At 43.4% G+C, this 26,748-nt stretch overlaps 2 protein-coding genes across 2 annotated transcripts; one reads left to right on the top strand and one right to left on the bottom strand.

Annotated features, from left to right (window-relative positions):
- Positions 1–1,052: 1,052 nt before the first annotated feature.
- Positions 1,053–7,554, top strand: DNAJA4 (DnaJ heat shock protein family (Hsp40) member A4). Its single transcript, XM_036389332.1, has 8 exons — positions 1,053–1,179; positions 1,267–1,407; positions 3,331–3,511; positions 4,400–4,504; positions 5,240–5,467; positions 5,557–5,787; positions 6,278–6,378; positions 6,463–7,554. The coding sequence occupies exons 2-8, from the start codon at positions 1,276–1,278 to the stop codon at positions 6,679–6,681; spliced, it is 1,197 nt and encodes a 398-aa protein (XP_036245225.1). The 5' UTR covers positions 1,053–1,179; positions 1,267–1,275; the 3' UTR covers positions 6,682–7,554.
- A 363-nt stretch (positions 7,555–7,917) lies between these two features.
- SKIC8 (SKI8 subunit of superkiller complex) lies at positions 7,918–15,104 on the bottom strand. The gene is made up of 10 exons (XM_036389333.2): positions 15,000–15,104; positions 14,856–14,883; positions 14,393–14,498; positions 13,430–13,602; positions 12,224–12,372; positions 11,810–11,903; positions 10,959–11,052; positions 10,229–10,321; positions 9,553–9,631; positions 7,918–8,188 (listed from the first exon to the last, which is right to left on the bottom strand). Exons 1-10 carry the CDS (start codon positions 15,009–15,011, stop codon positions 8,099–8,101), a joined length of 918 nt encoding a protein of 305 aa, XP_036245226.1. The 5' UTR covers positions 15,012–15,104; the 3' UTR covers positions 7,918–8,098.
- Between the last annotated feature and the right edge of the window lie 11,644 nt (positions 15,105–26,748).

The following is a 26,748-nucleotide window of genomic DNA, read 5'->3' as shown; positions in this document are numbered from 1 at the left end:
TGAGCAGTAAATAATTATTTGAGGACCTTTGGTCACCTGGAGGAAGATGGAAACTATCCCAGCTTCCAAGTCTGCTCCAGGCAGGCTGGCTTGAGGAAAAGGCAAATAACAGATACAGAGCAGGGGTACAACATTAGCCCAATTAATTAAAAATTGAAAAAATACTGAGGAACAAGGCATCAGGAAAGCCTTCTATTAATTAACCAGAAAAAGGTCTAACACACAGCATGGGGCAGGTTGTACCAGGGTGCTCGCCAGCCTCTCACAGGGTAGGGAGAGAAACGGGCGCCCACTGAGGCGGCTGCCATGAGGGGCCCTCAGGAGGGACCCCTCACCCCCACCAGGCCCACAGTATTTTAGATTTGTCTAAAGCTGACAGTGGTAGAAGCTTTCTAATTTAGACTCAACAGACTGTGTCCACAATACAAAGATATAAAATTTCGGGTAGTTTTTTACTGAGACAGCCGCCATGAGGGGCCCCTCACCCCTGCCGGGCCCACGGTGCTTTAGGTTTGTCTAGAGCTGACACAGGTCGAAGCTTTCTAAATTCGACTCAACAGACTGTGTCTACAACACAAAGATATAAAATTTCAGGTTGTTTTTAATATATTTTAGCTCCATAAAATAGCCACATTTTAACCATAATGGAAAGCACATCTAAAGCTTCCATATAATAAAATTATTATTTTGGAACTTTTATTGAAAAATAGTATTACCTAGAAATCTAAAAGCAATAAAGAAGAGGAAAGAATCGACGTGCATTACCACATTAGCATAGATAATAATTTACAGCTTCCATGCGATGCTAACTCCTGGTACCCCATTGCCCGAGTACAGTTTGTATGAGCTGTACTCAGGGAATACCGGGCACGGCTCCGGGGGAGCCTCAGCCGTACAGCCCGAGCGACTGAACTCAGCGGGGCCACTCAGCCAGAGCACCCCAATTTAAATACGGAGCGCCAGACCCGGGCCCGGCCCAAGGCTCCTCCCACCGCGCGCCCCGCCGGTGACGTCACGCGCCGCCGTTCTAGACCGTTCCAGCCCCGTGACGTCACGCGCGGCGTCATTCCAGAAGATTCGGCCGGGGCTCCTATAAAGGCTGCGGAAGAGGCGGAGCTGCCGGATCGGGGAGCGGGCGGTGGTAGTGGCGGCGTTTTGTGCAGCGGAGTAACCGCAGCGGTGAGCGCGGCCTATGGGCCCTCGGTAGGGCGCTGGGCGGGATAAGCTGAGGGTAACCCGAGGGTAACGTGCCGCGTCCTCCCACAGGCACCCACCATGGTGAAGGAGACGGAGTACTACGACATCCTGCAGGTGAAGCCCAATGCCTCCTCCGAGGAGATCAAGCGCGCCTACCGCAAGCTGGCGCTGAAGTACCACCCCGACAAGAACCCCAGTGAGGGCGAGCGGGTACGTGGGGTCGGGGCCGGGGCTCGGCCGAGGCCTGTGGGCCACCACCTACCCACCGTGAGGCAGCCGTGCTCCAGGCGATACCTACGGGCCTTGCGTGGGGCAGGCCCCGTCCGGCTCTCCGGCGGGCCGGGGCCGAGCCGGGCTCACCGCGGGCCCCGTCCGGCTCTCCGGCGGGCCGGGGCCGAGCCGGGCTCACCGCGGGCCCCGTCCGGCTCTCCGGCGGGCCGGGGCCGAGCCGGGCTCACCGCGGGCCCCGTCCGGCTCTCCGGCGGGCCGGGGCCGAGCCGGGCTCACCGCGGGCCCCGTCCGGCTCTCCGGCGGGCCGGGGCCGAGCCGGGCTCACCGCGGGCCCCGTCCGGCTCTCCGGCGGGCCGGGGCCGAGCCGGGCTCACCGCGGGCCCCGTCCGGCTCTCCGGCGGGCCGGGGCCGAGCCGGGCTCATCACTTGGCGCCGCCAGGCCGCGCAATGGGCGGCCCTGCCGGGAGAACCGGAGGCTGGCGCAGGGCCGGCCGCGGAAGCACCGCGGGTCCCCCACAGACAGGCCGTTGTTACAGCCAGTGTGCACTAAGTCCCAGCTCAAATTCTGCTTTTCCTCTCCTGGAGCGCAGTGTCCGCATGTGAAGGCTCCCCTTCTTCCAGGTCTCTGTTCAGATCTATGAGTCTGGTAGCAGGCCTGTGGCAAAGGGGATGCAGCGTTTCTTTTTTTTTGGATGTGGCATATACTAGTTTCCCTGTAGTTACGGTGGAAGATCGTCCTTAGAGGAGCTGGTTAAAACAGGCAAAGCTGGAAGGCTTTCTAGTGTGCCAGTGGCCGCTGTTCTGTCAGACGTTTAAAAGGCTGGTAGTGGATCCGGCTGCCAGCACTGTTGTGCTGGATGGGTTTTCTTCAGAAAAAAATCCTAATGCAGATGTCCAAGGTAACTATACCCGGGAAATCACTGGGCTGTGCGTGGGTGGACTGCTTACAAGAGAGCTAGTTTACATGCTATCAGCACAGACCCGCTCAGCTGCCTGTGTTGACTTGGATGATAAACGAGCACCACAATTGGAGAACTAAGGAAAACGTGAATGATGGAATTGTTTCTCTAAAAGCTGGCTTACTAATACATTAATATAGGAATAGAAGGTCCATATTTACCTTATGTTAGTCTCTAGAATACTAATTTACAGAACTTAAACAGTGGCATAGTCAAAGGCAATCTTTTCTGCTGTTAGTTTTTTAGTCAACCTTTTCTGCTTTTATTTTGAGCCTGCTTTTTTTGCTTACACCACTTTACATGGCCATGAGTAAATGAAATTTTAAAATTGAAGTGGTCATTCTAGTAATAGCAAGTTCTTTTTAAAAATTCAGTTGGTAATCTTAGTAATAGGAAATTCTTCATAGCTATTTAAGAAAATTCCTTAATTGTTTTGATTTGTATCTAAGTCCTTGTGTTTGTGATGAGTAAGCAACACCCTTGTCTGGTCTCATAAATCTCTGCTGTAGCTGGATGTACCAGCTCAGCAGGCATGGAGGATCCCTGTGTAGCTCTAGGCTGACTAGCACTGCTGTGGCCATGAGCAGTTGGGCACCTGCAGGACTTCAGGGACAGCACCATATTCCTTTCTAAGTGGATTTGTTAGAGGTTATAATGGTTATTGCAACTACCACAATCAGCAAAATGTAGTTGTTGTATACTTGTAAGGTGGATGTGACTGAATTAAGCCCACTTAAAACATGGGAGGAGGGGGGAGAGGGAGGAAAGGGGTGGTTTTCCTGGACAAAAGTGTACTATTATAGTCTGTTACCTAGGGAGTTTCCTTTGGAAACAAATGCTACAAGAGGGTGTTGTAGTGGCTCGATCTGTAGATGGAGTTGTATATGAGAGGGCTACTTTTCCTTTTGGTCATAGTTGTTCAGAGCTTCTTTTTTCTTTTTAGTTTAAACTTATATCCCAGGCATATGAAGTTCTGTCGGACCCAAAGAAAAGGGACCTCTATGACCAGGGTGGGGAGCAGGCTATTAAAGAAGGAGGCCTGAGTGGCGGCAGCTTCTCTTCACCCATGGACATCTTTGACATGTTCTTTGGTGGTGGAGGCCGAATGAATAGAGAGAGAAGAGGTACACAGTTCTAAACAAGTTCTAGAAACTCTAACCATGCACTTAAGCATAAAACACCTGTGCTATGGTACTGCTGTTCTGCTGAGTGCACATAGTGTGGATATTACTTGTTGCAACAATAGAATAAGTAAACTATGATTTTTCTAGTTACTCTAGCATTAAGAGTCTAATAAAGTAGATAACGTGGCTTAGCCATAGCCATCTTTCTGCTAAGTTCTATTTATTTTTTGTTGAAGGGGGAATGGGTAGTCTGTAGGGGAGGGGGAAACATCAATAAGTCAGCAGTTGATTTAGACCTGTTTAAGTTACCTTTTTTCCAAATCTGTGCCTCACTTGCTCATGTTTTTGGGCAATTTGCTTCAAAGGACACCATCAACTTAAACTTCAGTAATTTTAAATCCCATTAAAATACTGGGAGAAATTACATGAAACTGAGTACAGTGTGCTACCAAAAGCATGATATGATTTTTGTCTTTTCCAAGCCCAATGCCTGTTAAAGGAGCAAGTAGTAACTTGCTGTAAAATCACTGAAATTATGCTATGAAGTGGCATGGAAATTCATAGGCAGGCATAAATAGCAACTTCTAAATTGACAGATCTGAAGCTGGTAGTGTCCTTGCATCTTGCTGTTTCAGTTAAGCTTATAAAATTAGGAGTAGGGATAGGGTGGCTTTGATGATGCTTTGCTTAATTACAGCTCAACCTTTATGTTCGGAAATAAATGGGTGGAGCTTAGCCGAAGCTGATGGAATTGCACATGCTTTTAAGGGGGCTGAATTGTGTTCAAAGTTTGGAATGAACTCTGCATTTCTTCAGTAAGACTGTGCATGAACATTTGTCTTCACAGGAGCTGAACAAGTATTAATATTTTCCTTTTTTTTTCTGAAGGCAAAAATGTGGTGCACCAGTTAGGTGTATCTCTTGAAGACCTCTATAATGGCATTACAAGGAAACTGGCACTGCAAAAGAATGTTATTTGTGCAAAGTGTGAAGGTAAAAAACCACAAGTAGTGGTTTCAAATCCCTCTTCAAGTTGTTTGTGTGGCTTGTCTGAGGCTGAGAAGAAAGTCTGAAGGCTTTCTTACTTTTCTGTGTCTTTATTCTTTGCCTGATCCCTGGAAGTCTGCCAGGGTGTTTAATTCTTACTTACGCTTATTCAAAAGTAAGTCTCTCGACAGTGTTACAAAGTGATTGTTCTAATTGCAAACTAAAACTCACTGAGTTGCAGTTAGGGGGACCTAAATTAAAATTATCTTCACCCAGAACTTGGATGTAAATGTTTATTCTGTAAAACTTCTTAATTGCTGCAGGTGGAAGACTAGCTTGTGTTACGCTACTAATTTTACAGTTACTAAGTACTCCCTAGACTGGTCCTCTTTGAGGTAAATTGTAATAAGGTCTTATATCTTAGTACTCTGTTAAATATTTCATAAGCAGATTCTTTTCCAAGTATTAATGGAATGTTTATGTCTTGAATTTGGTATGCTGACAGCTCCTTGGAAACCAGGAGTTACTGGGGGGGGGTGGGCAGAGGCTAATACAATTAGCTGGATAAACATTTTGTTTGTAGAAACCTCCAGCTTGTGAGGTATGTTTTGTGATGGCAGCTAAATTCCATTACTGAACTACTCTTAAGTTACCCTAAACATGCTCTTGAAGTCAGTGAGTTCCAGCCTGACTACTGTAGTTTTTTTGAGACTGAGATGCAATTTAATTCTTTTGTCAAAGGTTATGGCGGAAAGAGAGGGGCAGTAGAAAAATGTCCTGTGTGTAAAGGAAGAGGGATGCAAGTTATAGTTCAGCAGATTGGACCTGGCATGGTGCAGCAAATCCAAACTGTGTGCCCAGAATGCAAAGGCCAAGGTGAAAGAATAAATCCAAAAGACAGATGTGACAACTGCAATGGCTGTAAGGTTGTAAGAGAGAAAAAGATCATAGAAGTTCATGTTGATAAAGGTAAGAACTGTATATTTGTATTGGTTCCCAAATAATAGTCAATAATAGTCTATAGTTCTGCAGAGAATAAATGGGTTTCTTTTCTTCAGGTATGAAAGATGGTCAGAAGATAGTATTTCATGGAGAAGGTGACCAGGAGCCTGATTTGGAACCTGGTGATGTTATAATTGTGCTTGACCAAAAGGACCACAGTGTCTTTCAGAGACGAGGGCATGACTTAATCACAAAAATGAGAATTCAACTCTCAGAGGCTTTATGTGGTTTCAGAAAGACAATTGAAACTCTGGACAACAGAGTTCTTGTCATATCTACTAGGCCAGGTAGGTCATTAAGAGTACTAATACTATGTAAACTACTTGGTTTAATTATACCTGGACTGGAGTTTTGGGGGGAGATTGTTCTATTTGGGTTGGTTTTTTTTCTAACCAGATGATGCAACAGGTTCATGAGGCAGTCACTTAATTTAGTTGTTGTTGTTATTCTTTCTAAAACATGCAGAGTTATACCTAAAGCTGTCAAATACCTCTTAATAAACTTCAGCCTCAGCTGGTGGATATCCAGGAAGATCTGAAAGAGGAAAGAATCTTAATTCTACTAAATTATCTGTTTATTCAGCCTGAAGGCTGTGCCAAGAAAAGCTGATTTCTCTTATAGCAGGGGAAATAGTCTAAATGGCCTTAGTTGTGTGCAGCTTGGGTTTAGGTCTTTGCTGTGAACTGATTACAATCTCCCTGAGGTGCCATGAGAACACAGTGGCTGTGAAATGCCTATCCCATCACAGCAGCCCACTTACAGCTCTTGCCTCCATAGGTGAAGTGATAAAACACGGTGACCTAAAATGTATCTACAACGAAGGGATGCCTGTCTACAAATCTCCAATGGACAAAGGCAGCCTGATCATACAATTTTTGGTAAGCTGCATGCTTTTCTGTAGCCAATATACTCATGTTTGCACATGAATAAATGCTCATTTTAAAAAATATGTAAAATTGTAGGTCCAGTTTCCAGAGCACTACTGGCTTCCAAGGGAGAAACTGTCTCTGCTGGAGGCTCTGCTTCCTTCACGAGAAGATGTTATGGTTACAGATGAGATGGATCAGGTAGACCTTGAAGATTTTGATCCAAATGAGCAAACCTACCGTAACAGTGCAGGAGAAGCCTATGAAGAAGATGAGGAGGGTCCAAGAACAGGAGTACAATGTCAGGCATCTTAAAGCAAGGTGGAGCGGATGTCATCTAAGATGTAAATTTTCACAATGAAAACTGCATGGCTGTAATAGCCACTGCTTGTGGTTTTTGTGTTCAGCAAATTGAGTTGCTGCGCTGTCAGTATCACCTTTTTGTAACTAATTTATATTGTGTTCTTGTAGTCTTTCTATATAAAGCAAATGTCATACAGCTGAGAACCAAGTTGGTATGCATTTTCCTTGCTGTGAAGGTTCTCAATTTATTCACCTGTGCTATTTCTATAAGACTTTGGCAATATCAGTAGAGGCTAAGTGGAGTGTCTTATGTAAATACTTTCATACTGGAAAATTAATTTCATAGAATAAAAACATAGCAGAATAACTTCTAATAAATAGTACTTCACCTTTTCTCCTGCTTCTCTTGTACTTTCTAAGCCATTCTGGAAGCCCCTTTATTTAAACAAGTTCTTCTAAGCTCAGGCTCCTGTCATCTAGTCTAGATTCTTTGTGTTAGTTGCACCACTCATACCTGTCTCATTTTGTATTTCAGAAGCATTTTGTGCATGCCCTCCTCTCTGCCTCATAGCCCTCTTCTGTGTTTTGTGGGTTTACAGTAGCATTCCTTCAGCTGCTTCTCTTGTGTGTGACCTAAAGTTACAAGCTGTCCTCTAATGTGTTACATACAAGCAAATACTTGCAAATAAAAGTTTGACCTTTCAGAAGCTCAAGCTTTGTATTTCAGCCTTCCCTAGAAAGGGTTTTTACTTCCTAGGCATTGTATACTTGTGCCTTAACTAAAATGAATAAACCAAAACCACTTGCACTGGGTATACTGCTGCTGTTTTGTAACATACATGGTATCACAGTACAGGATCCCATTAAAGCCTTTTTTCCATTTTACCTATTTGCTGGTAGTTGTTTGTAATAAGTCAGGGTTAGAAACAAGTGGTCCCCTTTAGTGAAATGAAACCATGATGTGTGATCTGTGTCCATGTACCACACAATTGTTGAAACAGGTGTTCAGCTTAAGTGATCCTCTTGCACTCAGTAGCAGCAGGACAAGCTGGGCTGTCATTTCCCATGTCTATAACACAGCCTCAGTCATTTTCCTTCTGCTAAAATAAGCTGCTGTAATACTTAGGCCACGGTTTCCAGCTCTGGTCTATTTATGTTTAAAGGCAGGGGTGATTAACTGAGCAGTTACTTCACCCATGACTACCTATTTCCAAAAATACTTTTTTCCCAAGAATTAGACACAAGGACTTAGAGCTGTAGCTTTTATTTTAAAAAAGTAAGACTTTCTCTTGTGCTGAGCAAAATCAAAATTACATCTGGTTTTGCAGATCAGTATGAATGCTTTTATCATACTAAAAAATTACATAGGACAGTAGCAGTCCCTTGAAACTGCTACAAGAGATTTACTGAAGCATCTGAGTCAAGACATTTAAACTGGACAGTCATAAATATGAATTTCTTGGTCATCACCAACAGACACAATTTTGGACCCACTTCCGTTGTATTTCACTCCCCAAACCTGTAAATAAGACATGCAAATTTATCCAGAGAGGACAAAGAAAAAGAATCTTTACAGCAGTAATATTTATTACAAGGAGTAGAGGAAAGATTATTGAAAAGTCCCCTAATTAGAACTGGTGTAGTTGTGGCTTCTGCTTCAGCAGCAGCTGCGGCCGCCGGAGCAGAGCAGGACACTGCCCTCTAGGAGCCTGCCGAGCTCCTACAGCCACTCCCACTGACTGTGCCTCGCCCTGGCCAGAGATACTCGGGCAGGGCTCTAAAGTGCTTGCCCCAGTTGGCATAAATAACCCAAGCATTTTCACTCCTGCCCACCCTGCAGCCCTTTCTGAAAACAGTACTGTACAGTGCAGGAAAGGAAGAGAGACTGAAGAACGACTGGCTTTATCCTTGAGCTCTTTCAGAGAACCATTTATCTACCAGTACAAAACTTAGAAGAATTCAGGTCACTGTGATCTAAGACAGTTACACAAGCTCTTACCTGACACCCATCTCCATCAGAATGACATCAGGAAGGATGAAGGCTACCCAGCACGTTAATGTGAAATGCAGAATGGGTGTGTTTTGGGTAATCTTGTACACTATTTTGCATTAGTACCCAAACCCAGCATTCCCAGTAACTAACAGATCTCTGTTTGCCACAGACTGAGATCATACACAATAGCTAAAACCACAGGGGAAAGCAAGTCCCACTTGGTACTTCAATATTAAAACCCCCACAACATATAGGTAACTGAAAAGAAGGTTACCAGCAAGAACGTACTACAGAAGAAAACATTCAAATAAAATCTGAATTAATATCCTTTGTTTCTTGTTCAGTGGTCCATTAAAATAAAACATCAGTCTATTTGTCACCTAACATTTGGACAAAGAGTAAATGGGTAGAAACCTAACTCCTTCCCTCACAGGTAGCTATCACTGAACAATACATTTAAAACCCACAGTATTACAGACACTGAAGGATGAAAAACTCCCAAGTTTTCAGGCTGCTTTCAAGCATCTGTTTAAGTAATTCTGTCCTTTTAAATAAGTATTTCCACCCTTACACATGCTGTGTTAGTCACAGAAATAAGTAAAACCAGAGACAAAGGTAACAGAGTCTGCTGAGGCTTAGGCCACTCAGGATTGCCTTTTTTGGGCCTAAAAAATGTTAATGACTTGGAAGAGATCAGCATATACACCTGGGAGTACTAGTTCAATATTAAGTGCTAAATAACCACAACTTCTAAAATTTCCAATTTCATTATAGCAGGCTAAAGCTGCATTACTGCAAGGCTGGAGCTGCAGCACCAAGGTGAAGCACAAATGTGCTCAACTACACAAGCTCTCCTGGGAACGTGGTGACTCAGGGAATAGCAGCCATACCTGATCTTGGTGGTCAAAGAAAGTGTGGACACAGGTCCTTGTTCCAGCATCCCAGACCTTCACACTTTTATCAGATGAACTGAAAGAAAAATAACACTGATTAATGTTTTAATTAATATATTAACTAAAGTTTAATGCAAACATTAAAGGGTCCCAGATGGTAGACATAAGAAACCCTCTCACCCATCAAATACAGGGATGAAGTAGCAAAGGACTGCATCTTCTGCGAGGTTCCACTACCTTTAAAATAAATTTACTGTTCCAACATCTGCAATGTGAAAATGAAAACTCCCATTTTGGCCAAAAAATTCTTTGAGGCAAGTTCTTTGGATAAGGAAATTCCTGTTACATATACTTGGTCCCCTAGCTGCCTCAGCTTTTTTAAGAATTAATACTAAAATTCAAGCAGATTAATGTACTACTACTTTAAGTTGTAATTCTTGATTCAAGAGCAATTTTTCAGCTATTTAGAATCAAACTGCCTTAGGTTAGGTGTTTTTCACTTATCAGGAACTACACTGCAATGGGAAGACTTAGTAAAATGCTCTCTCTACAGCTGGTATCATATCACAGATTGGCTCGAGCCCTTAAATTTTATGTTATTTCATTACAGATCCCACTGCAATTTGTACACATTTTTTTTCAGTAATCAAAAACAATTAAAAATCCTCAATACCTGGAAACAAAATGGGTATCATCAGGACAAAATGCTACATTTAAAACCCAGGATCCGTGACCACTTAATGTGCCAGCCAAGTTTGCATGTTGCCTGTGGAAAGAACAAGTTAGCATTTGCTTTGTGAATTCCAGGGAAAAAGCAGCAGGAATATACTCTAGCTAGTGCAATCAAGAATGGTTCAGTGGAAGGTGACTTCTGGACATTTGTTCATCCAAGCTGAACTGGTGTTACAGCAGATTCTGTTTATCCATTTCAAATAGTTAACATAAAAAGAAGTCACTAAGAAGATGGACTGAAGGACAAAGAGTTTCACCAAAGCCAAAGCAATGCAGGTTTAGCGGGTGAAGACCACTGAAGCAGGGCCATTTCCTCCCCAGGGTCTTCCAAGGTATTGCAAGATGCAAGAGAAATAGGTTATAAATATAATTTCCTGTGTACAGAACAGATGTTTAGGAGAGGTGAACACAAGCTCACAGGACAGATACACAGAAGAATTAGCTTACTGCCTACAGGCAAATATGAAGAAAGTAATTTGTTTTCAATTTACAGCTTTCTTCTACCTCTACACTTTCAAAAACTATCTAAGGATGTAGTATTTTATGATTTAAGATTATTTATTACATAAAAAGTCACCAAAGGCTGAAAGGAATTCTGGAGAGCGGAGGGTTTGCTCTATGTTTCACAGTATCAGCCTCTCTAAGCAGTTGCTGTTGAGGTCCCCACTCACACGTCGTAGATTTTGATGTAGCCGTCGTCGGAGGCAGTGACGAGTAGCTGGGAGTCAGGGGAGAAGGTCAGCGAGCGGATGGGCATGGCATGGCCTGCAGGGACAGGGACACAGAGCAGGACTGGCACTCCCCACTGACACAGCGCCCAGCAAGCTACAACAGCTCTGCCTGCTCAGACACAGCAGCCTCTGAAGCCTCTTTCTCCCTAGAGGCTTCTTCGCACAATGGAAAATGGAAACAGACAGCAATTCTCAACTGTGAATGTTAAGGCATGTCTGCAACACAAAGACTATCTAGTTTCTTTCAGCTGTGCATCTCTATTAGAAATCATGTCATATTTTATAGAATGATTGCACATTTAAGTGGTTGGGGTTTGGTTACAACTGGGCAGAAACTGCATGAACATTAAAAGCCCATTTATCTGTTAGAAAAAAAAAAAGCATGTGTTCTACAACATAAAATGTTCAGTTACTTTTTAGACCAGCAAAAAATTGTTTTAGAACAAATAACACAAAGAAAAATCATGTGCAGGGCAGCACACATTTGGCTTGGCTTCATTCCCTTGTACTTTTCTGCAATACAAGGAGCTCCAATTTAAGAATTCAGTTAAGCATTACTGACTGTATCTTTTAAAAAAGGCATTTATGATGCAAGCCTGAGTTTACAGTTTGCCTCTAATATTTTAAGTGGTTTAGGTTAGAGCACACTAAGTAACTAAATACTGTCTAATGGACAAATATGTCAACTCACTTTTGCCATGGTTGTTGTAGCTTATTCTGTCTTGCATTATATCCTTTAATTTTGTCAGAAATGAGGTCAGAATTAGGTACTGCAAATAACCAAACCATACCTTCTAGCGTATGCAGAAGTTTTCCAGTTGCAATATCAAAAATATTGATAATTCCATCTATTGCTCCACTGGCCAAGTACTTTCCATCTGGACTCTGTAATAAAACACAAAAAGTGTGATTCAACATCTGTGTGTATTTATGCTGTGTAAGCCCTGACATTCCCTTGGCAACTTTTCACAAATAGTCATCTATGCGGGATACCTGGGCTCCAAAAATCCTGAAGGCTATAAACAAGATCCAAATATATTTTCCAGATGTGCAGGGGGAAATGTCACACAATTTGTATTTGGAACTATGGCTGTCACCTAGTATTATTGCAGAGATAAACTGATGGATGGAAACAAAAATACCTATTTACAACATATTACAGCAATAGCAATCTCTCATAAGCAATTATCAATTGTGCTTCTTACATATGCAATGCTAAGGATGAACTTTCCTCTGGTGTCTAGAGAATATTCTTTCTTTCCAGTTTCAACACCGAAAATATTTACTTTCCCCACGTGACTTCCTGTTGCAAGGTACTGGGAATCAGGTGAAAAAGCCAGGGACCAAGCATCAACTGTATTAAAAAATAAAAACCAGTTAGCTGGATCCTGTTCTTGGTTCTTATTCAACAGTGTCAGTCCTGTATGCATCTGTCTAGATGTGTAACCCCCTAAGAATGTACAAGCTCATCAAGTTACCCCTTCTATGTAACTAATGGAGCATATCTTGAGCTATTTATTTACATTTAGTAAAAGATTACATTTCTAGTAAGACCCTAAGCTTATGAGACCCTCACATAACAATAAATTTAGACTTTAAGACTGCATCAGTTAAGTGGAAATTCTTACTTTTTTCCCAGAACCAAAAGATTGAAACTACTGAAAAAAGCAACACAAGTATGTAGCAAAGCACAGAAGATGAAAGTACAGGAGAAATGCAGATATACAAAATGTAACACAGATAACATTCCTGCAATTGAATGTAAAAACCCATCATTTTTCAGAGCAGGGCAATGTATTTATCTGGCACAATGTAACTTACAGGTTTTTCTCCTAAAAGTTAAATATTAATTGCCTAAAACACTGCAAGATTATTCTTAAATTTGTGAGTCCCAGTGGACTCATGAAATACTTGGAATAAGACCTTGGGCCCTGAATTCCAGCTTGGAGAACATCAGCATTGTTACCATTGATAGCTGTTTTGACTTGCTTGCTCAGGATTGGACATGCTGGATAAAAAAGGATCAGATGCACGGCTCAAATTCACTGCAGTGTTAGGAAGAACATTCAGAGCTCCTTTGTACATACATTTGAATAAGCACTTGAATTATTTCTTCCAAATGTAACCCTAACCCTTTACCAATGCATGTGTAAGAGAAGCTTCTGCTTTATGCATACAGCAAAAAGCCTACTATGTGTACCTGAGAAAGCACAAGTAGTGTGTAAAAATAAATGGAAAATTGTCTGATGCTGCTTTGTGTCGAGTTCATAAAACCTTAAAGACTTCTGCAAATACAGGAAAGATTAAACCCCCCAAAGACCTTAATGCCCTCAGGCACCCCAATGCCCCAGTATTTGCCAGGAAGAGTCACACTGGTCCCCTGCAGAGCCAGCTCAGCACTGGTGTCTTACCAGGACCAGCATCTATGGACTTGATCTGCTTGCCAGTCTCTAAGTCCCAGAGGCGAATGTGGGCGTCCAGGGAGCTGGAGGCTGCAATGGCACCCGTGTGGCTGATGTCCACAGACACCACCCCCAGCTGGTGCCCCTCCAGAGTCCACTGCAGATCCAGCTTTTCATCGTTCCTTCCATGCAAGGGAAAGGAAAGGCTCGTTGGGAACAGCTGAGGGGGGCTGAACATCCCCAGCCTCACACAAAACAAACAATCCACATTCCTCCCTTTGTTCAACACATGGCAACCCGAGTTCTCCCATGAAATGTGAAGGGCTACACACAACTCTCTGTACTTAAAGAACTGACAAATCAATAATTTACCATATTCCTGTCAAGCAGGTACTTCATCCTAAATTTGGAAGACATCCCACCAAAAAATGTCCATCACACACCAGTCTGTGGGTGCTCAGAGCTGACCTGTGAGCTCAGCACAAAGTACCATGACTGACATCTTCACAGCCACCCCACCCAAGCTAAACCTACCACTGAAGTGAAGCACATCCTTCACACTGCTTTGCCTAGGAGACAATAACTTCTTTGCAAAAGCACACTTCCATAAGGATTATCAGGATCTTTTTTTCAATAAAAAAGGAAGATGTAATTTCCTCTTTCTCGCTATTCCCATTATTTCTTTCACAATACACATCTCCAAATGCACTGTCTCATCAAAAGATGCATTTCTCATTCTTTGGTTTAGAAGTACATTAAGTATTCTCTGAAAAGCATTTTCAAAAGGATTCTCTTTTTTTTTAATGAAAGCACACCAGAATGCCACCACTCAAGAGAAAGCACACACCAATGGAGATACACTTGCTCAAAGAAGGAGCCATTTTTCTAACATCCCTGCAGATTGTGGAAATTCAAGACTGCTCCACACAGACCATTTCTAAGGCCTAACACAGATTAATATGGGGCACTTACCACTTCCAGACCTTTACCAGATCATCCAAAGAGCCAGAAATCACTGTTTCAGAACCATCATTTTTATTTTTGCCCCAAGCAACCGACCAAATGGCATCATCGTGAGCTAAAAAAGAATATAAACACATTAATTAAAAAATAAGTATTTTCTCTTGATAGAAGATCACAACTGGTTTTGGTAATGCTGAACTGGCTAGCTGCAATGTTGGCAATAGACCCTGCCCTGCTCCTCAGGTCGACTGAGCGCTCTGAGAGCCTTGTCACCGTCTTGTTTGTTCCAAAATATGCAGTGCGTTGTGTGAGCAGCGTCAATGTTGAAAAAGCAGCACAGCTACCTCTGAGTTACTCAGATTTATGCCTAATATAAACATAACCAGGTCTCCTCACACGGATACCTGCCATTGTCAACTTTACACCATCCCAGAACACCAACATTGCTCAATACCCGTTAGCGTTTGCTCACCTTGCTCTTGCTTGAAGAGAATACCGTACTAGAAAGAAAAAATAATTATTATTACACATGAGCAGCCTATACACATATATATACATACACATACGCACACCTGAAGCCAGCAATTAGCTAAGCTAACGCTGTGTTTTTAATTACCTGTGTGGTCATGTCTTTCTGAAAACAATCCCGAGGGGAGCGCGCCGAGAGCAGCCGGACACAGCTCCCGCCGCCGTCGCGCCGTGATGACCTCGGAACCACCGAGAGCGCCGCTCCCCGCGCCCTCCGGCCCCGCGCCTCTGCCGCCGCCCTGTGGCCGGGAGGCACAGCCGGACACATCCCGCCGGCGGAAACGGCCCCGCGTCCTGCCCGTCAGCGCCCTCGGGGACAGCGGCACCGAGCCCCCGGCCCCGCGTCCTGCCCGTCAGCGCCCTCGGGGGCAGCGGCACCGAGCCCCCGGCCCCGCGTCCTGCCCCTCAGCGCCCTCAAGGACAGCGGCACCGAGCCCTGCCCCGCGTCCTGCCCGTCAGCGCCCTCGGGGACAGCGGCACCGAGCCCCCTGCCCCGCGTCCTGCCCGTCAGCGCCCTCGGGGACAGCGGCACCGAGCCCCCGGCCCCGCGTCCTGCCCGTCAGCGCCCTCGGGGGCAGCGGCACCGAGCCCCCGGCCCCGCGTCCTGCCCGTCAGCGCCCTCAGGGACAGCGGCACCGAGCCCCCGGCCCCGCGTCCTGCCCGTCAGCGCCCTCAGGGACAGCGGCACCGAGCCCCCTGCCCCGCGTCCTGCCCGTCAGCGCCCTCGGGGACAGCGGCACCGAGCCCCCGGCCCCGCGTCCTGCCCGTCAGCGGCGCCCTCAGGGACAGCGGCACCGAGCCCCCGGCCCCGCGTCCCGCAGTGGCGTCCCACAGTTTACATCTTCATCGCCGCCTCTCACTCATCCCCTCACACAGACCCACAGGACAGGCGGGCGCGGGGCCGGCGCCATCGCTGTGGGCAGCCCTCAGATGTTGGGTGTGTGGTAGCGGTGGCAGCGGTGCCCTGCGGTGCTGCCATGGCAGTGCTGGTGTGAGCTGTGGGGTGCGGTCAGGTCCGCCGGCCCAGCCGTATAGAAGCTCCTGAGGGAAGGCTGGGCTGGCTGCCGCTTGTCTGAGGTGTGCAGGAGGCGAGGGCCAGGCTGAGCACAGCACTGCCCGACCCCGCGCTCCTTGGGCTGCAGAACTGCCCATGGCTCTTACCACGGCACAGAAGGCTTTAACTTCACAGAATCACAGAATCACAGAGTCATTAAGGTTGGAAGGGACCTGCAAGATGATCAAATCCAGCCTAAGTTGACCACTTTGTCAACTAGGCCAGAGCATGAAGTGCCACACCTGATCATTGCTCGAACACTTCAGGGATGGTGATTCCACCACCTCCCTGGGCAGCTCATTCCAATGCCTGACCACCTTTTCTGTGAAGAAATTCTTCCTGATGTCCAGCCTGAACCTCCTTTGACACAACTTGTGGCTGTTTCTCTGGTCATTTCACTTGTTTCCTGGGAGAAGAGCCTGATCCCCACCTAGCTGCACCCTTCTGTCAGGGAGTTACAGAGAGCGAGAAGGTCCCCCCGAGCCTCCTCCGGGCTGAGCCCCCACAGGGCCCTCAGCCACTCCTTGTGCTCCAGAAAGGAAGTTTCCCTGCCAATCATCTGTGTCAGATAAAAAAAAAAAAAAGGTATGACTTTTCTTTTGGAAGCTGAAGTTTCTCAAGTTGCTGTCTCTGCTTGAGTTAAAAGTACAAAAAATGTCAGAATTTAAGTTCAGGAGAATTAATCAGATTCCCTGAGGCTTAAAACTAAAGACAAAGGATCAGTGGTCTTTCACAGCTCTTAATCAGTTTTCATATGTACGCAAAGCTCTTTGAGATCAGTAGAACTTGTCTGAGTAAGCAGAGTAACAACCAAAACAGGAATTCTGAATGTGTCTTAACACAGTTCTGCAGTCAAGAATGAAAATCTGGGTAAAACTCTTACACATGATTACAGACTTTTACATATAATTACAGAATCCTTAGTTCTCTGATTAGGTTGAGCTTTGAGAAGATTTTAAGGCATACAGCTGTAATGTCTTGAATTTCAGAAATCCTCATTTTCTCGTTTGTAGTGACGCAATGGTAAACATTCTCCAAAAGTAAAAGAAGTTATTCTATTTCTTGCCAGGGTTCTTCTACGAATTCTTTCATTTAAATCTGCACTTAAAATGTACTGTTTTCACCTTATGTTCAAATAATCAAGCTTGGTCTTGCAGTTCTGTATAGAGTACTGCAGGACTGTAACATAATCTTTGACAGACAAAGTGTTTCTAATCCCTCCAGAGGTTTCAAAGTTCTCTCTGTGCACTGGTATTTACTCTGTACAGTGAACACCTTAGGCCTTCATGGGAAAAGATTGTTCCTGTTCTCCTGTGAGAGGTCAGAGTGAGATTGTGGGTTATTTCCTGCATCACTTATGACACAAATCTGTATCTGATAGAGTGAAAGCTGATTAGATGCTGCATCAAGAGGATAATCTGAAGCAAAGTGTGGCACATGTTTGATTTACAGATAAATTGCCTCTGTGGAATAGTAACTGAGAGCAGGGTTCTATATGTCTGTCCTTGTTGTGGAGCACTGTGTCAGTATGGGTATTTCAGCCCTAATCACAACAATGTCTTGGGAGTGCCTCTGGGTTCGAATAACAGCTTTTAAAACAGTGTTACAGGGAAGAAACCTGACATATTAAAATGATCATTGTGATCACCCTCATATTGTGCTTACACATAGAAGTGAATTAGGTCATGACTTTGGATGCCACATGAACATTGCAAAAGGCACTTCCTAGCCCAAAGTTCAGTTGCAGAGAACACACTGGGAGCAGGACAATTTAAGAACACAGGCTGAGTGCCATTGTGGCCTGGTATTACAACCCCAGTTCACATCAGGGTTCACAGTTCAACACCAGCCTCACACACAAGATGGATGCCAAGTAAGCTTTGATTCATTAAGGTCCTGAAGACACATGAACTTCCATAGAACAGGAAGGCTAGATCATTAACTGGGAGCTCCAGCTCTGCAGGTACATGAGCACTGCAGCATTCAAGTACCAGACATGTCAGCTTCTCTCCCTGCTCCACACTAAATAATTCATTTCCTAGTGGGTTTGAGGAAGATGAGACTGGTATTTAAGTTATGTGGTGGTGTTTGCCAAAGTGAGTAATACAGGCATATGCATTTTTGTGGTTACTACTGTCAGGCCATCTCAGTTTAGAAAAGCGACTGTGTATTACAGCTGTGCCCGCAGAGAGCTGGATTCAATCCCAGGCTTCTTTCAGGACTGATCCATCCAAACCCAGTTTTGGGTTTGTTTTTCCATCTTAGGGTTCAGTGTAGGATTGGTCACCCACAGGTGCTGCAGGAACAAAGGGCGACTTGTGACAGAGTGTGGAGCCTGTGTGCAGATTTATATTTTTTTTAATGATTTATATATATTTTTATATGTGTGTATATATATATATATATGCATACCATCTCCCTGTTGTGGGGCAGCAGCAGCAAGAGCATCTCCATCCTCTTTCCAGGAGGTTGGCATTCACAGTCAAACATTTCACATCCTTCTGGTGTTCTGGGGACTCTGAACTGTTGTGGCAGGAGCAAAGAATCCTCTGCTTCTGTTGCTGTGTCCCGAGGAAACCATCAAGGGACTGTGTTCCTGGGAGTGAATTGGAATGGCATTTGCACTGTTTGCTCATTCATTTCAGATCTCTGACTGCTCCCAAGTCACTCAAAGTATCTACAGCTTTTTGTATAGCATGTGTCAGTATTGTAGTGCATTAGCATTGGTTGAGGCAAAAGACAAGAGCCACAGAAAATTGAGTCTTAATACAGTCTTCAGTTCCACTTTTGAAACAAGTCCAGTTCTTTACATGCAAATTTGATGAACTTACAGCTTTTGTTGGTTTTCCTCTGCTCACTTATTTCTTTGTTATATCTTTTTGTCAGCTGCTATCCCCTTTCTTTCCTTTTCTTGCAACTCCATATGCTTTTTCACTGATAGGTTTCTCTTTGATGGTCCCAAGCAGCTGAATTGGGATCTGGAGTCAAGTATAAACTTTCCTGAAGTTTGAAGAGTTTCAAACAAAAGCTTTGCTTTAAAAAAGCTCTTGTCTTATTTTGAAAAACATTCATTGTAAGGGCACTGCATGTTGCAAGTGGTGGCACCGAATCCAGCCATCATACCTATAGGATATAGAGTTGGAACTACAGTCACAACTGTAGTCCAAGGGCTGGCCAAAACAGGGAAATGATATAATGGAAAAGCTCTTCTTCAAGAATCTGAAACCAAGACCAAATATTAATGACATTCTTGCCCTATGAGTTAAGGAAGGATCGTTATCCCGTTTCACAGATGGGTGAAATCTGAAGCAAGGTGACGAATTTAGTCAGTGGTAGATCGAGGAATGGAACCCGTTTCTCAGCCTCTTGGTATGTGCTCTAGCTCAGTGTGTATCTACACACTGACATTGCTTTGAGTTTGCATTTCAATATTACATTGTTTTGCTAATGAGAAAGGAAGGATTTCAATGTATTTATTCAACAAGCAAGGAAAAGTACTTGGGACGGACACAAATGAAAAGGAGACTCAGCCTAACAGGAATGAAAACAGTACTTAGCACTTGCAGGAACGAATCTTTCTCTGGCTGGCGCTATGCAGTTCCAGCCCAAGGTGTCCTGGTCGCCTTCTGGTCAGGGGAAAGCTTAGCCTGGAGAGCACTTTCCTTCAGAAGGGATCAGGTTCCTTTGGAGTGGATAAGGTGGACAGTGAGAGTAGAGTGAATGAGCAACTGCTTTTAGGAAGAAAAGAAGAAAATAAAACAGTTAATTAAACAAATAAATCCTAAAAACTAGACCCTCTTCCCCACAGAAGGAACCTCATCCCCACTGTCATCTGCAGAGAAGCCAGAATGGTCAGATGTAATTACAGGCCTTTTAACCTCCTGCTTATGGTATGTATAGGCCAAAGAGAACCTTTCAGAGTACAGTTGTTTTGAAAAGAATAATGAAATAAGCAAAAAAAAAAAAAAAAGAGCAGAAGTAATTGTTCTTCATGAGAGATTTTCTAATGAAAAATTGGTCTGTGCTTGATGATAACTGAACCCAGATGGTTTTTTCTAGCTCTCTTCTCTTTCTCCCGGTGAGAAGACTTCAGTTCTTCATTCATTTATTTACTTTATCAGAATTATAATATTTTATTCTTTATTTTATTCTCTCACACAGTTTTCTTTTTTTAAGGAGCAAGAGGTGGATCAGAGAGAATTTCTCAGAGATATATAGAATATATAGTTGCATATAGAATGCAACTGCGATAAAAGAAACATCTGGTGCTCATTTGTCAGGATTGAAATAAGGCCCTTTAAAACATTGTGCATGTAGTTGGGACTGACTTACAGAAGGCACAAAGTTTCAACCCATACATCAAGTCTAGCAGTAAAACTTTTTTCTCCAGGATGATGAATTTCACATGTTTTACCAAAATTAATGCATGTCCCTTGCTATTGTAGTTTCAGATATATATGACAGCTAGGGATGACTGATGACCTTATGCACCAAAACTGAACCACTTGAGCTCTAGGAAGACACTTTTGGCTGTCAATTAATAATTGGCTGTTTAGTTGTGAGCTAAGTATTGACCACATAATCTAAGGCTCTCTTCTAAGTCTGGCTGTGTCCTTTTTACTTTGGTATCCATACATAATGTGTGATAGAAGGCTCTTCTACTCAGGCCCCAAGTGCCAGTGAATGTCTGCAGTCACTGCCTGTGTCAAGTGTGATGCTGCTCTCACAAAGCAGCAGGAGGAAGGCATGGAGGATGCTCTGCACTTCTCCACCCAGAATGCTGGCTCTGCCTTGCATCTGGGTCACTTGAGCTTATGATGAGTGGTAGTAAAGACAAGAGAAAGCACCTTTTTTTTTTTTCTTTTTCTGATCCATACAGATAATGGCTTGAATAGGCTGATGAACTGGGAGACAGAGAGGAGGGAAGGGTTTTCCTTCATCTGCTGTGTAACATTCTCTGCCTGACCAAGCTGTTTACAATTCACTAAGGATGAAATGAAGGCACCATGGATCCAGTCTCTGGATGTGTTATTTGCTTCACTGTAAAATGCTATTAACTTTATTCTTCTTAGAGACTCTCTTTCGAAATTGATAATCCACTTAGCTGCTAAAATTGGCTTTTAGACAATTTTTTTTCTGGAATGGGGATCCAGAAACTGGCCTGGCAATGTGGCTCCTTTGTTACATCAAGAGTCTTTTTTATATGATAAACTTTTACAGGATCAAATGTTGAGGACACAACTCTGGCTTTTTAGAATAATTAGTAAGAAAAACCAGGAAGAAAATCCTTCATTTGTTGGCAGTAGATGCTAAGACTGTTCATAATAATTACCTCCAATACTCTCAAAAACTTTCAGTTGTGTTTACTAATTATTTGTTCTTACGTATTTTTGTGTCACCATTTGGAATATATTTACATAAAGAGGTACTTAGATCTTCAGTGCTTGGTGTCCATTTGCATGGCTTGCTGGCAGATGGACTGTATGGATACACTTGGCTCAACCAGACAATTACTTTGCCACTTATCTTCATGTCACTGCCCTGCTTTGTTATTGCAGCCTTCAATGCCACTTCTGTCTTCATCAACACTGTCTCATTCATGCTGTTTGCTTTGATGACTTTGCTGGGCAACCTCTTTCGTGTCCTTGTCTCCTTGTGAGAGAGGCTTTTTCTTCTTCAGTTTGCCTGTCTGGCTCACCAACCCCTGTGAATCAAATTGATGGTATTAACCTTACACAGAGGAGTTGTGCTGCAGGATAAATGCCAGTGCTCTGCAAGCTCTGGCTCCATGGGAGTCAGAGGGAGAAGGACTAAGTATGGCACATCATAAAGCATTATGATTATGTTCAGCTACCTCTGGATGAGATGCTTGACTCAAACCATACAAGTTGGTTAAATCACTGTGTTGTTGCTGGCTGTGAGAGCCCATTTTACAGTGGTGATTCAACATTCTGCTCCTGCACAGCAAGACCATGTGTTCATGTCTGATGGATTTTACTGGGTCCTGAACACATGTTCAAATCTCTACTGAATAGGTTCCATAAATACCTCATATAAAAATGCTAGACACTTTTGTGAGTTCCCATCATAAGTACTTCATTCACATTTGACATTGTATCAGTGATGGGTGTTTCATAGAATGAAAAAAAATTTCAGACATGTAATGAGGTGATTGTTTGACTGCTTTGGTCCGCCTATGTTTAGTGATGTGTTACTGACATTAGCAGAAACATGGCATGAGGAAATAAGAGATTTTGTATGTAAGGTAATTGTCTTCTGGGTTTCAAGCTTTCTAAGTCAGACATAGAACCAAAAAAAAAAAAAAAGAGAGGAAAAACAATTCCTGATTTCTGTGAACTTCAGATTAATTGCATGACTGGAGAATTGTTGCTGAGATCACATAACACTGTACTAGAAATTGGATGCTGTGATACCAGGAAATCTTCATTTCTTTGTGTTTTCTGGGGCAAGAAAACCTTCCCTTTTACACTTCTGATATTTGAGTTAATTTATGCAGTGGCACCTGGAACCCTGTGCTTTTTGATTTTTCAGGTTTGGTGGTTTGGAAATGCTATCTAAAATGCAAGTGTCCCTTCGAAACTGAGGTTGCAAATTCTCAAAAACCATGTTGGGAAACTGCTGAGGAAAGGCTTGCTTGCAGAGATTGATGCATTGAAAATACTGAGAGTGCAATTTTCCCTGTGGTGTCTTGGCCCTTGAGGGTAGACTCAGAGGTACTAAGAGTGAGGAACCCCTAAATGTGTTCATCATATGACATTTGACAAGTGCTAGTGAAGTGGCTTTTTTGGTGCACAGGAGTCAGTGCTTTCCATGCTCAGCTGAAAGAGAACAACGAATTTAAGCAGCTGCACTGAGCTCTGTTAGCATCTGTGACCCACTTAGCTGCAGCTCTTGGTGCTGCCTAATGGAGGGAAGTCATGCACATCTCAGTAATGACACCTAGGCCAGAGCTGATCCTGCATGAAAACAATTACACACTGACCCCTGCACTTCCGAGGTCAGGAAGGGAGTGAGCTTTTAGGCCCTTGCAAGGCACCACCAGATTCCATAAAGTGCAGTCAGTAGCTCTCATTTATTAGTCTCAGTTAGTGTGTTGTTGAAAGGCAGAGATTTAGCAGGTTATTGTTTGAAGTGCTACAGTCAGCATAGGAATTACTGGGATATTTTGAATTTGAGTGCCACCACTGGATGTTCCTGTGACATGCAGTGATCACAGCAGGGGTGAATGGGACTCGTCCAAGCCCCTAACTGGCAGCAAAAGCTCTATCACAGGGCTTTGAACACCAAGCAAGGTGGTAGTAAAAATATGTGAGTGTTGGCCAGCATAGCATTGACTAGTCAGTCTAGTGCAAACAGACAACACAAACACAGTGTTAGAAAGTAGAGAACTAGAGTTTTGGCCCAGACAAGGGACAGCAGTGGTCCTGTCTGGACTGACAGAAAGTGGAGGGGTTTGTCTGGCTCTTTTGTACTCTGGCACTGCTGAACTGGGTACACACAAATGTGCTCCAGTCCTGATCCAGCACAGTATTTAAGCATACACTAAGTGTTTTAGCATTGAAATACAAATATTTGGAATCATGATGTTTAAGTTGCTGGTTCCCAGTCTTAATTACAGGAGATGAAGATAATAGAAGCCTTCTCCCATCTCCTCAGTGAAGATTGTCTCAGTGAAGGTTGTTGCACAAGTCATGAAGAATTTGTTTTAAGGAAATATTTTAGACTGATGTTTTGCCTAGGTCAGATTTGTCAGTTCCTGAGATGGGATTGCTCCTAGTAGAGTCTCCATACATTTTGATAAAAGATGTGTGTGCTATGGGGCCCTCTCTGAGAAGAGTCATTTTTCAATATAAAAGGTGCTCTATCAAACATCAGAAGAAATGGAAAATTCAGCTTCACAGCTGGTGGTCTAAACATTGGCACATGATCCTCTGCAGCAGTTTTAGATTTTGAAAAGCAGCTTTTCCAGCACGTGTTTAGAATTGGAATAATTTACAATGTGAAGAAAAAACAAATTACAGATTTCTAGTGTAAGTATGAAGGACCAGTCGTCTCTTGTTTCCTTATACTGCTTCCTGCGCCAGGTTTTGTTTTCTGAGAAACCAAGCAAGGCTCAGGAAAAGGCCTCATCTGGGAGAGAAGTGCACAAAAGCTAAAGGACACTCAGTAACGTGAGCTGGACTCTGATACCCTTTGGAGCCCCAAGCTCTGCATAGCCAGAATCTGCTCATCCTCTTGAGCCCGTGTGTGGCAGGGTGGTAAACCTGGCTCCTGTTTGTCCCCAGGGCAATGGCAGCTGTTGGCCAGTGATGCTGCATTGTGTATTCACCTCTTCTGAGCAAATCACAGCAAGAACAGCCTCTTTTCCAGAGATGGGAAGTTCTTGGGTTTATTGCATGTGGTAATAAAAACATATTATAGTAACTGCTGATAAGGTGCTGATTTAAAGACATGCAGACTGTATGTCATGGTCTCAGTGGACAGTTTTACCCTAGAGAGACTGAACAAAAGCAAAAGTGTTTTTGATTGCCTTGAGTAATAATCATCTTGAATTTGAGAGCTAGATTTCTGCCAAATGGGCAAATCCAGTTTTCAGCAGTGAGTTTGCCTTTGAGGATTTACATTGTCTAGCTCCTGCAAGAAAATATCAGCTTGCTAAGTAAACACAATCCCCTTTGCTTTGCCATCTCTGCATTGCTGTCTGCATAAATTCATTTTGTTATTGCTAGTCTGTTGGGTTTTTTTCTTTTTGTATGAATCAGGTCACTTTCCAGTCTCCTTGCATTAGAGCATGGTAGCAATATCCAATGTGACAGTTCCCCAAATGTTTCAGTGGTTTCAAGAGGGAGGTGTGAGGCAGCAGAGGAAGGCTCTGCCCCTGAAGGAGTTTAATCTATTGGAAAACAGAGTCTCAAGTCCTTCCAGGCTCTTCATTGACTGATTTTTCAGCAAACTGCTGAAAACTCAATTGGACTATGTTTTAATTGGTAAAGAGATCTGGGAGGCAGTGCATAAGCAAAGGAGAAAACGAGCAGGGAGAGCTGAGATACACAGCAAGTTAGAGTGGAAAAGACCATCCTGAACTTTTTCAGACTGCAACATTGTGCAAGAAGAAAGGAAACAGCCCCTGTCTACTTCTTTCTTTACCTGCTTCTCTGTGGTGAAATCCAGCTAGTGCAAGCCTTGTAAACCTCTTTGCTGAGGCAAGAGGAGACAAACTGGGCAGTATGGGCAGGTACTGGGCTCCAGGGAACCAGAACTTTGCCACATTTATTGGTGGAGAGGAAGGTAGGAGGGAAAGGCAGAGGAGTGCTCTCTGCTACATGATATTGCTGCTTCTTGCTCTCCATGAACTGATGGTGCTGCATACATGGTGGCTGGGGAATGTGTTTACCCCTTTTCCAGAGTTTCCTTCATCTCCCTCTACTCTTTCAGGTAATTACTTACAAAAGATGAGAAATCCCTGTGTTTCCTAGAGGATCCTGCCCTAATGCAATCTAATCAAGACAACAAATTTTTTTTGTATCATGCCAAACTCCTCACGTGAACAGCTATAACCTTTCCTTTTTAGAGTGGCTATATTTTGTTTTCATCTCTGATGAAACCAATCTCCATGTCCTGTGTTCTGAAACATTATCTGTGTACTGAATTCTGATCAGAAGTGTTTTATCCTGTCATTGCAATGCATTCAAGGCAAACACACATAGTCAGAAAAATTATTGCCATAGGCATAGTGCTTGTGGTTTATAGTAAATAGTACTGATACTCTCTTGAAAAATTGTTATAATGAAAAACATTGATATGAGAGGTCCAGAAATGTGGAAGTGGCATCCCTTTGTATCCTCTGTGAGGCTGTATGTGATAAAGGATTCATGTGGAGAGTAAATAAAGTCTGCACCACAAGACAGTAAACATTGCAAAAAAAAAGAACTCTAAGCATATACCTGAAAAAGGAAGAACAGACTTGAGGATTCAGAATGAATCCAAGGACCCCAGTCTAGTAGGTGATTGTAGATTTCTTCTGAAGGTCTCTGTAAAGGGCAGCGTCCCCTTGATGCTTCTGATTCCCCACTATTTCAAGGGAGATACATCCTGTGTGTAGCTCTAGTTGTTCAGTTGTGTTTGTAGGTAGAAGTGACCTTGTAAAATTAGTGCAAAATTAATAACAGCTTGTAATTATCAAAGCATATTTATTGAAATAAATCTCTTCTCTTACATATCTCTGAGTAATGTAATTTCCCCCTATAATTTCAGTTGGAATCACTATACCTGTTCTTGTGAGGTCTTTTTTCATTAAGGCCTCACAACCAGCTGAAGTTCAAGCTAGCCAAAAAGAACTCATTATCTTCCCTATGTTTTTCCCAGTCACTGAGGAAAACACAATAATTCAATGTATTTCTCAGGTCTGTTTCTAGACTTAGACTTCATTTTTGACTTGCCTCATTCCTGTGTTTTTATCAGAGATTTTCTCCGTAACGTCTCTATGATAATGAGAGCCACAGGGCTAAACTTTCATCCTGGGACTTGAGTCTCTGCTGCTGTAATATACTTTTCTTTCTCTTGATGATTTGGATTGTTCTATCCACAATTCTCCTATCACAATTCTGACTCATGTGCACAGACTCACTTGCTTTTGTAACTGTATCTTGCTAAGCATAAGCTCCTTGTCTTCACTCTCAAGACTGTTCCTAGCTACAAACGCTGGCCCTTTCATCATCTGGCACTCAGTACAATGGGTTCTGCAATAATCCTGTAACAATGG

This window comes from Molothrus ater, chromosome 13, assembly GCF_012460135.2.
Source record: "Molothrus ater isolate BHLD 08-10-18 breed brown headed cowbird chromosome 13, BPBGC_Mater_1.1, whole genome shotgun sequence".
In the NCBI taxonomy this organism is placed as follows: domain Eukaryota; kingdom Metazoa; phylum Chordata; class Aves; order Passeriformes; family Icteridae; genus Molothrus; species Molothrus ater.
This window is presented reverse-complemented; position numbering and strand designations above follow the sequence as displayed.